General features: G+C 43.7%; 1 protein-coding gene across 1 annotated transcript in view; it reads left to right on the top strand.

Annotated features, from left to right (window-relative positions):
- The window catches only part of LOC147751601 (solute carrier organic anion transporter family member 1C1-like), a 569256-nt gene extending 557223 nt beyond the window's left edge, over positions 1 to 12033 (top strand). Inside the window, exon 15 of the mRNA XM_086920557.1 lies at positions 11653 to 12033. Coding sequence (XP_086776683.1) covers positions 11653 to 11866 — 214 coding nt within the window. The 3' untranslated portion in view covers positions 11867 to 12033. The remainder of the gene's footprint in view (positions 1 to 11652) is intronic.
- The last annotated feature ends 5366 nt before the right edge of the window (positions 12034 to 17399 follow it).

The following is a 17399-nucleotide window of genomic DNA, read 5'->3' as shown; positions in this document are numbered from 1 at the left end:
TCTTCGCTGTGGGGGTAAGAGGTTGGGCAAGATGTTAGTCAAAACCTCTGGGTCAGAGAAATGTAAAATAACACAATCCCCCCGAAACCTCTTAACAACACTATTTCCTATCCACTTCACTCTCCTGGCCTTTACTAGTTCTTCGGCCAGCTGATGTTTACCCCAGGGAGTGATTAACATATTATTGGTCAACCAATAGAGGGCTTTGGACAACAGGGATGAGGTAGACTCTTCCTGCCCAGGCGCCAGGAGAGGGACATTAGCTAGAACCAAAACCAAGGGGGAGGCCTCAACTATCAACTCCACCGAGTCGTTAGCAGGTTCCGTAACAGGGGGTACAGTAGGAGGAACATCATTCGCCTGCACACCTTGTGATGCGGATACCTGGCGAGCCACCAAATGATCAATAGAAGGGGGAGCCCCACCACCCACCGGAATGTGAGAGGCCCTCTTTAGCTCAATACTGCTGGTAATTGCTTCAGGTAATTTTCCAACTTCAGATAGGGTGTGGTTCAATAAGTCCCCTAAACGGTTGACCTCTTTAGTTAGTTTCTCTATTCTACCAATCAACGGCTTGACAATTCCCTGTACCTTAATGTCTATCATATCCAGCAATGTCATAAGTTGTCCCCTAGATATAGACTTACTAGCGTCGTCTATAGATCCCTCTTCCTCCACCAAGGTTTTATTAGGGGGGGATGTGACCTTTTTCCGACTTGATCTTAGCCCACCACGCTTAGGCTGGGTCCTTCTAGCTCCTCTAGTAGTGCGAGGTGCAGGCACTGGAGTAGGTGCTTTGTCCTGAGCTAAGTGTTGGTCGACCTCCTCCTCATTTTCACTGTCTGACTCAACATAGACTGATTGAGTGATTGTAGAATTGTCAGCGTGGTCAGAAACAACAGCAAAAGCACTACCGGAGCCATGTGGATCTGAGGATTGGGCCAGGGCTGGTATCGGCGATGTTGGAGTAATTGGGTTAGGGGATGTGCACAAGCCAAGTGAGGATCTCCTATCGTTGTTAATTTTTGCAACTACCTGAAGGAGATAGTTGTCCATAGTGTTCTTAGCAGGAGATGATTTTTTACCCGACATGACACAACGTAGAGCGGAAAACCAAACCCTCAGAGAAGCGGAGAGTATGAAGCAATGTTCTTAAAGCCGCAAACCTAATCGTCTACACCCGGTCGAGAGCAATAACACGGTGCAGCACTAATTAGCCCCAAGCTATAACAGTTGCTCTCCCACTGAGTTGCTGAAATCAGGCAAAGTGCCTGGACCAGCCCAGTCCCTGCCTGTCTCGGACTGTCGTAGACTGTCCGCCCTTAGTCCGGGCTTCGTCCCGGGCCTCGTCCCGCACGCGTTCCGCTACGCGTAGGATCCTAGGTTGAACTTGTAGACCTTGGTGGTTGAGGGGGCGTGGCCGCTGCTGGAAGAGGCTACAGCTGTTCCCAAGCCTCGCAGTCCCGCAGCGGTAGGTCAGCAATCAGCGCCCTGATGCACTCTGGAACAGTGAGTGCAGCGCTAGTAATGCCTCTCAAAAAGCCCCGGTCTCAGCAATTTAGACAAGCTCCAGCTCGCCTACAGCTCACAAGCAGGTGACAGCACAGCGTGGACGATGAGTAGCACCCGCGAAGCGGGTGCTGCGAAAGGTTATGGCCTCGGAGGTTGAGGGGGCGTGGCCGCTGCGGGAAGAGGCTACAGCTGTTCCCAAGCCTCGCAGTCCCGCAGCGGTAGGTCAGCAATCAGCGCCCTGATGCACTCTGGAACAGTGAGTGCAGCGCTAGTAATGCCTCTCAAAAAGCCCCGGTCTCAGCAATTTAGACAAGCTCCAGCTCGCCTACAGCTCACAAGCAGGTGACAGCACAGCGTGGACGATGAGTAGCCCTTTGGAGAGAGAAGTCAGAGCTGCTAGCGGTACAATAACAGTACAGGGACCGGGCGCTAAACGGTGTCTAAGGCTTCTCTAAACAGGATTGTTTTGAGCTGCTTTCTGAACAGGAGCAGTTTAGGTTCCTTGGGAAGGTGTTCAGGCAGTTGGTTCCATAGTTGTGGAACCAGGACGAAAAAATCTCTGCCCGCATTGGATGCGGTATTGCAGCGTGGAAGGGCAAGGGGGCAGGCCTCAGCCAACCGCAGTATATGGCCAAGAACATAGTTCTCAAGGTGTTCTTTGATGTAGGCTGGGGCTTGCCCATAGATTGCTTTGTAGGCAATGCAGAGGCCTTTGAATTTTGCTCTCTGCCTGATGGGGAGCCAGTGCAGCTTACCTAGCAGCGGGGTGGCATAAGACCTTCTCGGGAGCCTGAAAATCACCCTAGCTTCATCGTCCTGCATTTTGATAATAAGTTTCTGGGGGAGGCAGATATATAAGGCATTGCCATAATCCAACCTTGAGACAATAGTGGCTGACACAATTGTCTGTAATGAGATAGTTGAAAGGAGGGGGACTAGTTTCCGCAAGTGCCTTATTGAACCTGTATATGTGCCGACCACTGAATTAACCTGGTTGGCCATGAAAGCTCAGAATCAATTTTTATGCCCAGACTTTTCGTAACCTGCACTGGTGTGGGGGTGATGCCTAGCTCCTGGGGCCAAGAAAGGACTCTCATGGCCGTCCTCCAATTCTCTGTAAATCTGAAAATGTTTTGTGTCAGATCATGTGCATGGGAGGAGTTGTCAATATGGAGGATGAGTTGGGTGTCACCTGCATAGTTGAAAACTCTGCAGTCCCAACTAGCTAGGGCCGCCACCAGCGGCTGTAAGTATATATTGAAGAGGAGTGGGGACAGAGCAGAGCCTTGGGGTATGCCACAGGTAAGTATGCCACTGTCCGATACCTGCTCACCCAACTGAATCCTCTGGGAACGGCATGACAGTAAGGATTCTAGCCAGCGATGTGCCAACCCACAGATGCCCACATCAGTCAGCCTGGCCAACAGTTGTGCGTGGCTGACCGTTTCGAATGCCACTGGTAGGTCCAGTAAAATCAGGGCGCTCAGTTTTTTATTGTCAGACATAATTCTGAGCTCAACGAGTACTAACAGCATCACCAACTCGGTACTGTGATGGGCTCTAAAACCTGTCTGTCATCCCTGGAGTAGGTGATGCTCCTCTATGAAAGCAGAGATGGTTTTAAGAACATGTTGTTCCACCACTTTCACCAGGAAGGGAAGCTGGGAGATGGGCCTATAATTTTTTGGGTTAGCAACGTCTGCCCCTGATTTCTTTAACAAAGGGATAACTCTGCTTTCCTTCAAGTTCGACGGCAAGTAGTCAGATTCCAAGGATTTGTTTAATAGGGCAAGGATCTGCCTTTCCAGCCCAGGAAGTGCCATTCGGATAATCTCAGAGGGGCAGGGATCTGCAGGGGATTCCTATTTGGTCTAATTCATCAATGATGTCCGAAAGGCTGAGTCTAAGGGGGTCTATTAGTATGTCCGGCGGATCGCCACGGCCAAAATTTTCCACCGCCCACATTCCATTATCCCCTGCCATATTACGATGGCGGGTGGGACCCCGGCGGACGGAAAGACCGTCCATTGGGTTTCTGCCAGTCAAACAGGTTACCGGGCAGAAAAGGGGATTGATATGGTGGCAGTGTCTCCAAGACACCGTTGTCCATATTAAGATGCAGGCGGTGATTTGCCTTTCCATGGGGGCATTGCCGCCATGGAAAGGCATGCAGTGTCTGCATGAGGGGTCCCGTTGCAGGCGCCCAGGGTGTTGGGTGGGTGGGGTGTGCACATGAGGGGTAGCTATGGTACCCCCCCCTCCCCGGATTTGCATGCACAACGTGGCAGGCACAAATGCCTTTATTACATTGCGGCGGGTGCTGCTGAAAGCACCTCCCACCGCAATGTAAAAAATGATGGATGCACCTTCCTGTGTGGTGGGGAAATCCTAATCAGCATGACGGGACCGCCACCCATATGGCAGGCAGTCCCTTTGGCCATTCCGCCATGTAGTAGACCCCTAAGTTGGGAAAAGTACTAAGTAACTCACAGGGGGAGAGGGACTTGGAGCTTACCAGGGAGCTCTGATTAATAGGGGTGTTATCAACTTCAGAGAGAATATCCCTGACCTTCTGGAAAAAGAAGGATTGGAAAGCATTGCAGTCAATGGGTGCGGCAGTCAATTTCTGCTTAGATGTTTTGCTAAGTTCTTTCAGTTTTCTGAAAGTTTCTTCCTGTTTGTTTACAGGGACTGAGATTCAATTTGAGGTTAGAAATGATAATTTCTAACTATAACATCCCTGTTTTTTTCATTGATTTTTTAAGGTTGTTTTAAATGATAATTTCAAACTATGCCTACAGAGGTATGACATGTGAAGAAAGAGGATGAAAGGCAAAGAAAGAAGCAAGAGAAATGAAGAAAGGGGCAACAGAAGTCCAGAAAGATTAAGAAAAGTGCAGAAAGAAGCAAGAGATGTGCAGAAAGAACCAAAAGAGATGCCGAAAAAGGCCTTGTTGCAAAGTCATCCTGTGTCCCTAACTTTTTACTGACTGGTACTTGTAGTAACTCACTCTGACTAACCAGGCCCAGAGCCAGTGCTATGATGAAAGACACTTAAAGTACAGTGACAACACCTACATACACTAGGGTACACTATGGGTTGGGGTACCCCTGTGATTGGCATGACTACCTGTGTGAGGTCCTAGTACATAATAGGGCAGGGGGATTAAAACTACCTCTAACTCAGAGGTGCAGAAAGAGGCAAGAGAGGTGCATAAACAGGCAGGAAAGGTGCAAAAACATGGAACAGGGTTGCAGAATGAAGCAAGTGAGGTATAGAAAGAAGTACGAGCAGTACAGAAAAAACCAACAGAGTTGCAAAAAGAGGCAAGAGGGGTGCAGAACACTGTTGGAGTGGAGCACAGAGAGGCAAGAGAGGTACATAAAGAGGAAGAAAGGGGTGCAGAAAGAAGGAAGAGAAGTGCAGAAAGAAGCAAGAGAAATGCTGAAAGAAACAACAGATGTGTAGAAAGAAGCAAGAGAAAGGTAGAATGAGGCAAGTGAGGTGCAGCAAAAAGCAAGAGCATGCAGAAAGAACCAACCGATGTGCTAAAAGAGGTGTGAAGGGTGCAGAAAGAGCTAGAGAAGCGTAGAAAGAGGAACAGAGTTACAGAAAGAAGCAAGAGGGGATCAGAAACAGGCAGGAAAGGTGCAGAAAGAGGGAACAGGCATGCAGAAAGAGGCAAGAGAGGTGCAGAAAGAGATAAGAAGGGTGCAGAAGGAGGCAAGAGATCTGCAGAAAAAAGCAACAGAGGTGTTAAAAGAGGCAAGTGAGGTGCAGAAAGAAGCGAGAGAGGTGCAGAAAGAAGCTATAGAAATACAGAAAGAAGCAACAGAGATGCAGAACGAGGCAAGAAGGGTGCAGAAAGGAGAGAGAAGTACAGAAAGAAGCAAAAGAGGTGCTGAAAGAGGCTAGAGAGATGCAGAAAGAGGCAAGAGCAGTCCAGAAAGAACCAAGAGAAGTGCAGAAAGAAGCAACAGAGGTGCAGAAGGAGGCACACAGAGTGCAGAAAGAGACAAGAGAAGTGCAGAAAGAGGCAACAGGGGTGCAGAAGGAGCACAAGGGGTGCAGAAAGAAGGAAGAGATGTGCAGAAAGAAGCAACAGAGGTACTGAAAGAGGCACAATGGGTGCAGAAAGATTTATTTATTTATTTATTTTATAGTTTTATAGAGGACGAACCAGACCAGTGAGGGTATCAGAGCGCTTTACATGATTAAGGGGTAGTATACAAGTGTAGGGATGGGAGGGATCAAATTGGGAAAGGTAGGGGATATATTATACAGGAAAATCACATTGCACATTTAAAGTCCAGGCTACATGTGATATAAAAATTAAGACAGGTAGGCACGCAGTCTCAGCTCTTGGGGGGATGCCTAGGAGTGCCGAATAGGTATCATCCGTAGAGGCCATGGATATTGCCAAGGTGGAGAGTGGGGCAAGTCAATGTGGTGACTGTAAAGTATTCGTTAGGCGAGGTATTTTCCCATTAAGAATGTTTTTGGTTCTTAAAGTGTGCCAAGGATGGAAGTCTTCTAATGGCGGGTGGGAGAGAGTTCTAAATTTCTGGCAGGCCCCAGAAAAGGCCCAATTGTAGGTTTTGTTTTCGGGAACCGTGCTAGTTGCAGCAACAGCTCTTTGGTAGATCAAGAGTTTCTGGCTCCTCCGGATACCACAAGTTTTTGTGCGAGAAATAAAGAGGAATTGGAAAAAAGGGATTTGTGCGTAATGCAGGCCGGTTTAATTTGGATTTTGGCCTCTAGGGGAAGCCAGTGCAGAGCTTTGAGGTGGGGGAGATGTGGTCTAAATTCTTTGAGCCAGTTAGGAGACTGGCAGCAGTGTTGGGGCAGGCTTTCAAAGGGGCCAGGGAGTTCTTGGGTAGCCCTGCGAGAGTAGAGCATCCATATTCAAGTCTGGAAATGACTAGTGCCTGGGGTGCCTTTTTAAGTTTGGCCACATCGAGGAAGGGTTTCAGGTTTCTTAGGTAACTCAGGTGGAATCTGGCCGTTTTAGCCATCGAGTTTATATGGCTGCGCATGTTCAGGCGGCCGTCAAGGGTTATTCCAAGAGATTTCACCAACAGTAATGCAGAAAGAAGCAATAGAGGTACAAAAAGAGGCAAAAGTAGTGCAGAAAGAGGGAAGACAGGTGCAGAAAGAGGCAAGAGGGGTGCAGACACAGGTAAGAGAACTTCAGAAAGAGGCAAGAGAATTGCTGAAAGAAGCAACAGGGGTAGAAAGAAGCAAGAAAAGTACAGAAAGAGACAAGACAGCTACAGAAAGAGGGAAGACGAGTACAGAAAGAAGCAACAGTGTTGCAGAAAAAGCAAGACAGGTGCAGAAATAAGCATGGAAAGTGCAGAATGAAACAATAGGGGTGTAGAAAGAAGCATGGAAAGTGCAGAATAAAACAACAGGGGTGCAAAAAGAGGCTAGAGAAGTGCAGAAAGAAGCAACAGAGGTGCAGAAGGAGGCAAGAGAACTGCAGAAAAAGGCAAGAGAGTTACAGAAAAAGGCATGAGAGTTGCAGAAACAGGCAAGATAGGTAAAGAAACAGGGAAAAGAGGTGCAGGAAGAGGCAACAGGGATGCAGACATTTGCAAGAGTGGTGCAGAAAGAACAAAAGCAGTGCAAAAGAACCAAACCAACAGAGGTACAAAAAGATGCAAGTGAGGTACAGAAGAATGCAAGAGAACTTCATAAAGAGGCAAGAGAGTTGCATAAACAGGCAAAAAAGGTACAGGAAGAGGGAACAGGTAGGCAGACTGAAGCAGGAGTGGTACAGAAAGAGGGAAGAGGGATGCAGAAAAAGGCAATAGGGATTCAGAGATTTGGGACAGATGTGTAGAGAGAAGTCAGAGCAGTGGAGAAAGAACCAACGGAAGTGCAGAAAGTGACAAGACAGGTATGAAAAGAGACAAGAGGTGTGCATAAAGGGGTAGGAGAGGTGCAGAAAGAGGCAAGCGGGGTACACAAAGAGGCAGGAGGGGTGCAGAAAGAGGAAGAGAACTGCAGAAAGAGGCAATAGAGGTGTTAAAAGAGGCATTGAGGGTGCAGAAAGAGACACGACAAGTGAAGAAAGAAGGAACAGAATAGAGGTACAGAAAGAGGAAAGAGTGGTACAGAAAGAGGAAAGAGAGATATAGAAAGAAGCAAGTGAGTTGCATAAAGAGGGAAGAGGGATACAGAAACAGGCAAAAGGGTGAAGAAAGAAGCAAGTGAGGTGCAGACACAGGAAAAAGAGGTACACAAAGAGGCAAAAGAGTTACACAAAGTGAAGTGCAGAAGGAGGCAAGAGAACTGCAAGAAGAGGCAATAGAGGTGCAGAAAGTGGCAATTGAAGTACAGAAAGAAGCAAGATAAGTGGAGAAAGAAGCAACGGAAGTGCAGAAAGAGGTATGAGAGAGAGGCAAGAGGGGTGCAGAAAGAAACAAAAGAAGTGCAGAAAGAAGGAATAGAGGTGCAGAAAGATGCAAAAAGTGTGCAGAAAGATGTAAGAGGAGTACAGATAAAAGCAAATGAAGTGCAGCAAGAGGCAACAGTCATGCAGAAAGAGGTAAGAGACTTTCAGATACTACAAGAGATTTACAGAATGAGGCAAGAGAAGTATAGAAAAAGAAAGAAACGTGCAGAAAGAAGCAACAGAAATGCAGAAAGAGGCATGAGACATGCAGAGGGAAGCAAGAGTGGCTTGCACACCATTAGTACCAATTTAACATCCATATTTAGCAATAAGTAACAGGTGACCATTCTAGGTTTGCAAGGGGCACTCTAGCACGCTGTAACACTTGTTTCTGCATTTCTGGTAATGTATGAGCCGTTTGAGCTAGAAACAAAGCTTTTTTTGTTCAAATTCGCAGATTAGGGTGCATATTATGAGTTATGTTGCTAATGCAGAAAATGTATAATTGTTTGAATGTCGATGCAGCCAAACAGTCACATAATTCCAGTGACTCTGCTCATACCTCTGACTAGGTCCACAATTGCTCCTAAGTGATTCCTTGTTTTTTTGTCTCGCTGAGTTCATGGGTGAGCTTCTATGGAAACGAGGAAGACTAAACCTGGTGTTGCAACTCCACAACATAGCCCTAATTCTTGCAAATGTGAAACCTATTAGATTGCAAACACTTCTTTAACTAGTAGTCGCCTTAGCAGAGTGGTGAAAAAGGGTGCTGGCCCTCTGACCAGGGCTCAGGAATTCCGCTGCATAGGCATTACTGGTGATACCAGGAGGGCTTCTTGGCCCCCAAAGTCCCTCAGGAGTAAATTAAACTTCATCCCCCATCCCGTAGTCTGCGGGAAGGCACGTTTGCAGAGTGGTGGAGAAAGGGGGGCATGGCCTCTGAAGACATCTAAGCAATCCCACTGTGTGTGACTTACTGTATGTAATAAGAGGGGTAGTTGGCCCCCAAGGATATCCTTGGGGCCAGTAGTTTCCTTGAGGTCTAGACTGTGGATAGCTTAGGCTGATCATGCCTCCCAATGTTAAACCCCTCTGAAAGGTAATATTAGGGTGTTTGGTTATTTGTGTGCTGATAATGGCATCTTAAGTTAATAAATGCCAATGTATTTGTAATATTTTTCTAATTTATGCAATGTTGTTAGCATATGTTATAATTGGTGTTATGATCTGTGCAAATCTGTCTTTCTTGGGTTCACTATCTGTTAATGTCTTGTGTCTCTCTAGTTTCTTTGCTCTGTTATATGCCTTGTTAATGGTTTGCTCATCATACCCTCTGATCCGGTACCTGTTATTAATGTCATTCAAATTCTTACCGAATTATGTATCACAACTGGTTTCTTCTAGCTCTAACCATTTTACCATAGGGTATAGCTTTGAGTTGGTGTACAGGATGAGCTCTGTCTGCATGTAATATCACATTGCATGATGTCTCTTCTAAATATCCTACTCATAAATTGACAGTCTTGTACATATAGTTCCACATCTAGAAACTGTATTTTGGGGAAATCATAATTCATTGTGAAGGACATGTTACATATATTGTCCGCTAAATGATGTATCCATCTAATCTAACATTCCTGATGAAAGCCATCGACTCACTTGGGCACAAAGAGGCTGACACATATTGACAGAATATGTATTTTGTTGTGAGGGACACAATATATTTCCCTAGACATATTTCTCCTCTGTTTTTAACCTTACCCCTATCCATTTTTTTTATAAATTCCTATTGCGTTGGGTTAGAAGGTAATTTTACATCACAATCTAGTTGTAACAGATACCGTACCATCTCTTTCCCATTTGAGATGCCTTCTTGTTGGAGGAAAAGCCAGATGATGATAATACCAGTTACTAGTATGTCAGTGGGGATTGAAAATAGCTGTTGAGGGTCCCAAATCATTTTTCAAAGTGAACCCTGTGCGATACTACCTGGTCACACTCTTTTTGATATTTGATGCATTTTTTGGGAACTGGAGTGGGACGCAGATTTTTCTTGCTTCTCTCTCCCTCCTAATGATATTTTCAGCATGTACTCTCCGCTATCTGATATTTTTAGCAAGTGTTATCACAGCTCATTGTATCTTCTATAGGTTTAAAAGGACACCCTTTAATCACTATTGAATTTATACTGTCCAGACACCCATGACTAGTATGCCTTCTTTACTGTTGGCTTTGAAGCCTCTGTACTTTTTAAGGCTTTGTACTGATTTCGGGCCTATCAGATGATGGATGTCCTCACTACACACCATGCCTACCTGCTCAACAATAGTGTACTACATCACCAAGTTTTATATAATACTGTCTTAATACCTTCCAATCTTAGCATGTGCCCACGCCACACATCAGAGCATGTTTAATAGCACTTTAGAAAAACCTAAATAAAATAAAATTATAATGGTCAATGACGAACATTCAGCGTATGATTTGTGCACATTTTTAGTAATAAATGTAGACTAACTTCGAGAAACATTGACATTTAATAGTCAATGTATATGTGTCTGTAGTTCTACTAGGTTTGGCTTTTCCATCTGAATTTAGTTCTGCGGGCCTTTCTTGAGCATGAAAGTCCAGGTTGTTGAAGCCCCATACAAGCCCAATTGTCATACTGGCCGTTGTGGTGTTGGTGCTTTCTGAGTTACTAACAGTTCTGAAAAAGGGGTCAGGTCATTTCAATCCCAATTTCATTCTTTAGAATAGCACACACAAACACTGCACTAAAAGGCACTATATGAAATTGAAAGTGTTTCTTTCAACAGTCTCATTCTATTGCTTAGTACATGTGTAATAGCAACACAAAATATAATGAGAGCAAAGCTAATGTGTGTCACTAACAGCGAGAATATTATGAACATTCTGACATGATTGGAATGCTCCTGGCAGCCTAACACCCTTAAGACTACTTCTATGTGAGTAGCTAATGGAGAAGCTAACTTGCCTCTAGAGCTTCTTGGGAATCAGTGCACATCATACCAGTTCACAGTGGAGATGATTTGAATTCGGCCAGTAGAAAGGAAAGCACAGATCAGCTGGGCTTAGCTTCTCTACTCTCTATATAGGCTCTCAACATAAAAATGTCAGTACATCGGTCTGGAAGGACCTCTTCCGTTAACTTGGGGATAATATCTGTCAGTCTCAGTGGTCAATTCGTGGTGTTCTTATAAGGTTGACCAATGATGTTTACCCTACACTGAGACACTTTCCACTTAGTCTGAGAAACAGCAGGTATGAACCAGTAATACGAAAATACCTCAATTCAGACTACATGTTTATTTTACACATTCACTATCAGACCTTGAAATGTAGATATCGGGGAACTAGTGATAGGCTTTTGTCACCTTCGATGTTAGCGAAGTCATTGTTTGGATGATTTGACCTGGGAAAGATAATGATATGCGACATATAGGCCAAAGGCAGGCGGTGTAACCTAACCTGCTCAAAATGGAATCTGTCCTTGGGATTTTACAACACCTCAAAGTATCTCATAATGGCAAGAATGCAAAGATTAGGCAAAAAAATTGTAAATTGAAATACTTTACCAGGACACACACTAATATAAATGAGCAGTTATATTCAATATGCTGAGTGTTATTCTATATTTCAGGTACCTATATAAATTATTGTATAGTTCTTTAAAATACATGAACAATTCCTTAATCCATTATTTCTTTTCTTCACCTAGGAATACATACTTAGGCTTAATTACAGGGCTCCGAGCACCATCGTATCTTCTATGGATTGTGTTCATGTTTATGGTAAAGAGACGTTGGGGTAACGAAAATGCAAAGCCAGCAGAGAATACTGAAAAAGGAGAAGGTTTCACAAAAGAAGATGTTGCTTTAAAAAGTAATGAATGTTCTGAAGTTCCTATTAAAGTAAAAGAAACTCATATTTAAAATGACCGATATTTCACTGATATAGATTTTTTTTTAAGTTAGAATGAATTTGCACAGATGGTTAATACCGCAATGGACTTCTTTCCGGAATTTAAGTTTGGGAGACCTTTGTGATGAATTGCAAAATCGGAACGTCAAACCAAATAAATGATATTTTCTTTTCCGAATGTTTTGTGTTTTTGAAGCAATTTATTTTGACATCCTTGTGGCATATTACCAATAAAAACAACATACAAATGTATGTCACTATCCTCCAAAGGCCAATTTACGAAATATGCAAAGTCCACGTATAGCACCGTGACTATCGGATGGGGAACCTTAAAGACACAATATTGTGGATTTTAAGTATAAGCAAAAAATAACCAATTAATGCAACAATCTTGTGGATTCAGAAGGAGATAACAGAAAGAGAATCAAGTCATTGGTTCAAACTGGAAAGTGCAGTGGCAACATCTTGAAAAGACTTACTGGGTGACCTAAAACTATAGGGCCGAAAAAATTACATAAAACACCCTTTTATAGTCCAAAGTCTTACAGCGACATTCTCAACTACCGATGTTCTCTACTCGCATCTCACAATGATTCCTGACATTGCCTAATATGCATAAAGCATAGCAGCCCATAAACGCAGGGGTCCTTGTGAAAGCATGGTAAGAACATTAACATCATATTCATTCTCTGGTGCCGACAAGACGGAAACATTTGTGGAAACATCATTTACACCTACATAGCTGGATAGAAATTTAAAACAATGTACTTACTGTTTATTTAGGGTTTTTGATGCCGTGTGACAAAGAATCTGTAGTGCAGCAGATGCAAGAGACAGATTATTTTACATCAATGGGCAGTGCGTGTTGCTTGTAATCTTTCATTTTTCGTATTATTATTTGCAAGTTGAGACACATGCTGGATGACGGTTTCATTATCTGTTTATACGTTTAAGGGTTTATGGAATTTGGTGCTAGTTTATATTTTGTAGGGCTTAGCCATAGATATCTCCATCCAGACGGTAGGTATGGAGGGTTGTATTGTGCATTGGGGTGCGAGATGGTAGTGGTTTTTTGGAGATAAGATATTTTCTGAAGGCTTCAGAACAAGTATCTTTGTACAGAATGTATGCATCGTGCAACCAAATTATGTTAGACCATCCAGACTAATAGGTAAACACTTAAACCATCCAGTTGAATTAAAATATCTCTTATGAAATATTTACCCCAGATTTAACATCAACCCTCGCTAAGCAGAAATATAAAACAGACTTCAAATGGACTATATGAGAAGCCATTGCAGAGGAAGCTACTTCCAAAAAATAACAAGAACTGACAAAGTCAATAGGTATATATTTTGTGTAGTGCAGTGACACATTGACATAGATAAATATAGCATATTATTTCTATTCCACCTAGAACCTTTCCAGCAGGTAATACGTGGCCGTGGTTGCAAGTGGCCCCAATGACATTTATTTGTGCTCATCGGGACACCCTTTAGGTTTCCAGTGTGCAGAAGCCATGAAGAAGAAAGGTCCAACTACACTCTGCCTCCCTGGCCTGTCCCTGTGGCTCTGCAGAGACATAAATCAAGTGTCTTGTCCTGAGTGGGCCAACAAGGACAATTCGTTCCAGCACAGTGCAGTGGAACATTTTCATGGGTAGTTTGACGGTGGGCTGTGTGGGGGCTATGATATTGTAACTTTAGTTAGACTTTGAAAGACAATCTTTCACTTGTCACATTCATTTTGAGAGATTTCTGTTTAAAACTAAAGTCAGTTAAGCGAAACACATAGCCTACAGGTGACCTGGGATCTGCTCTTGGGGTGGAAGGCATTGAGGGCATGCGGGTCAAACACACTGGTGCTGGAATAACTTTCAGAGTGGGATCATCAATGTTACATCAAGGAAGTCCTAGTGACTGTGAAAACTCCAAGCTTCACACTAACAACAGTGTAGCAAATGAACCACGCCCATTCAACAGGAAAATGGTAAAGGTGTAGTACGTAGAGTGTGGCTCATTTTGGAGCAAAGTATTGCAAATATATCACTAAAACATGGTGTAGTATTGCACTGACATTTACACAAAAGCATAGTTTGTTTTGATTGGTCTCCAGAAATGGCCACTAAATTGGCACCAGATAAACAGTGTTACTGGTAAACCTGCATGGTGCACACGCTGTGCTTGGAAATCATGATTCAGCGAATATTTCTCATTTGCATAACACACAAGTGCAGTGCCTTGATTTTTTTCATACTGTTAAAATCTACCTCACCCAGAATTCTGAAATAAAACAATTAGACTTGTATGTCTTTCTTGATGCTGGTATATTTAGAAATATTTGAACAGTTAAACTTTAAGTATTTACATTTTGTTGTGTTAAAAAAAATGGACATCTTACAAAGTTTCCTTGTACCCCATCAACATTGTCACATAGCTCACATTACAAAGTCCTCTTATTTTGAAATCAGAAAAAGTACAGTACAGCACCAATCTCCATTTTGATGGAAAATTCAGCATTTTACCACAAGACATATCCTGGCATTTGACCTCAATCATATGTAACAAAATAAGGCCTCTTTCTTGTTCATTCACATTCCACACCGTACCATCGATATCTTGGGGGTGCTACAGCACCTACCAGTGCACCTACCTCCAGCGCCCATGGTTGGTATATCCTACTACTACATTCTCAGTTCAGTCACGTACTTAAGTCAGTGCTTAAATAAACAGTGAATTTTCTCCAGAGAGTGGCTATGGATGTGTCTGATGTGAGGAAACGGGCCTCCTTGGCCCCTTCCTGTCTGTCTCTTGTTGTCTGTTGCATTGAGGCCATTGACCGCACAGCAATAACCGATGTCAGAGATATTGGACTAAACCCAGATCTTTTGACTGGGTGTGAATGTTTGATTGATTCAGATGCTCCGTCCATCACCACCCCCTTTTGTACCGCTTTTGGCCGCCATAAGTGAGGCAGGGTATGCTCAGACATGAGTCCCTTGCTCACTTTGCCACTGGATTCAAGCAAGCCGGGCGGAAGACGGCTGGAATGCCAGAAACCGGTCCTCGGAAGCTTGTTTCCGGTCCAGGGAAGACAGGGCTTGGCAGTTCGGGCTGGACTGTTCCCATGAGGCACAGGGTCAGACTGATTTGCATTTAGCCATTTCTGAACTGGGGTGGCAGAGTGGGCTAAAGAACGGTGATGGATTAAACACAGATCTTTTGACTGGGTGTGAGTGTTTGATTGATTCAGATGCTCCGTCCATCACCACCCCCTTTTGTACCACAGGGAAACTGATGCCTTTCTACAGATACATCAGTTTCTTGTAGATCTGCCCCTTAATTATTGGGTTTCCTGGCCAGGATAAAAAATACTCTACAGGACGATGATGATAGGGATAGGTATTATGCCTGCATCCCTCCTTTTTGCAAAATTGTTGACTTGTCTCAGCCGCTTTTTTTGCCTAAAAGGATCACTCGTCCTTCATCAGTTCCACAGATCCCATAATGCCCATATTTTCCTACCTGTATTTGTCGATAGACAGAGGTCTGACCCACTCTGGGCATCAGCATTTATTCTCACTGCAGGTGGTCCTGCAATGAAACATGCTATAAATTCACACAAAAAACACTGACAATTGTGAGTAACGCTTATTGACAGACAGCATCAATAGAAAATACCTAGTGCACCACACTCAACCACTCTTTCTTTGTGTAGGACACACAAAAGTTGAAAAACGTCATTTTTTACAAATGATTGTTTATGTGCAGTAAATGACACCTTTCGACACAGAAACAATCACGAGAGGTGATTTCCTCATTTTATGTGTGCTGCAGAATACAGCACCTATAGAAAGAGGAGAAAAACAAGGACAAAATAAAATGTTACTTCTTGCTGCGCCTCTCTATGCTTCCCCTACGGAGGAGTAGCATTCAGACGCTTTCCCAGGTTTACTACCTCTCGTAAATCTTGGAATGTGTCAGGTTCCATGGGTCTTCACGTGGGAACACCCACAGCACCACCCATGGAATGCCCCTTTCACACACGCTGTGTTTAAATGGGCCGTATTTACAAGGACTGGAAAACCCATGCAGGGTGGCTTTTCATGTCATTGTAAATATGGGGCAGCAAAAAGGGGCTTTTACATAAGCCCCAGGGTGTTCCATCAGAAATGAAATCACACAACCAAACAACTTTGTTGGGCAAATATTTGAAGAGGAGCAAAAGTGTCTACCAGCGCAGGATCAACATTGTTTGCAGAAGCCGATCATTGTCAGATACCACGTCTCACCTGAAGTGATCCTTGACATTGTTGCAGAGTGGGAGCAGAAGCATGACTCACCTACACCCTCACCTCCAGGCTCTCCCTCAAAATACTGCCTGAACTCCATTTCATGGCCACGTGGACTGTACAGAGGGTCATTTCTCACAACATTGCATTTTACAAGCACTTTGATTGTGAGGCTTTAATCAGGTACTTTGACGCATTAACAGAAGATTGCACCAGTTTATAACCATACCAGAGTCACTGGCGGAGAGGCCAAGGATGGCAGGGAAATTCTATGCTGTTTCACACCTCCCTCATGTCGTAGGTGCCATAGTTTGAACCCCTGTGGCACAGGAAAAAATATTTCCTCCAAAGACACCTCTGGTACGTCATCAATGTGCAAACAGTCTGCAATGCCAGGGGCCGCTGCACTAATGAGTGCACTGCTCTTTCGGGACACACAAAATATAGATACATATTACGCCAATCACCTCTTGCATGTTGGGTAATTGTTGTGGATTTTTGTGACATTGAGATCACCTCACAACGTGATTGCATGTGCATCTAGGAAATGGGATCTCAAATCTAGTCACCCAGTGCTCATTACAACATAATATATATACATTACTCAAATCATCTCTGCTTATATGTATATATGATGCAGTATATTTAGAATAGAAAACATACAAGAAAATGTCACAATGATGTGTAGCAGGTAAAACCAGTTATGCTCTCTTCACCATCTCCTCAAACCCTTCAGACATCCAATCACATTACTTCAAGAGAGGTACAATAGGGAACACACATCCAAGAGAGACATAATTAAAACTTAGGGCAGGTTTCAGATGTCTCAACTGTGCAGGGGTGTGCTTGGGTTATCCCCATGAGTTCTGTGTAGGATAGTAGATGCCTGTTGTGAGCTACACAACATCAGCACTGAACAGGGCTTACATATAGACATTACCCTTGATCTGTGTCCACATTCAGGTCCCCAGCGTAAGCCACAGAACATAGGCCAGGGTAAATGTTGCAGGATCAACTAGCTGCCTCATTTTCAAAATGAGATGCTAGTTTGGTTAGTACATTTATGTAGTTGGAGAGTGTTTAGTCGCTTATGAATTGTGGACTAGGTCACCATACACTGTTTCACTACTATAATGTCATAATCAATCATGCTCTCTTCAATTTATTATTACATGTACATTTCCCTTTTGCAATCTTTTTAACACTTTACATTAGAACACTAAAGTAAAATCACTTGTAGTATGGAGTATTAT

The sequence above is a fragment of the Lissotriton vulgaris genome, chromosome 1_1 (assembly GCF_964263255.1).
Source record: "Lissotriton vulgaris chromosome 1_1, aLisVul1.2, whole genome shotgun sequence".
In the NCBI taxonomy this organism is placed as follows: Eukaryota; Metazoa; Chordata; class Amphibia; order Caudata; family Salamandridae; genus Lissotriton; species Lissotriton vulgaris.
The sequence above is the reverse complement of the archived record's forward strand: the minus strand, read 5'-3'. Positions and strand labels throughout refer to the sequence as shown.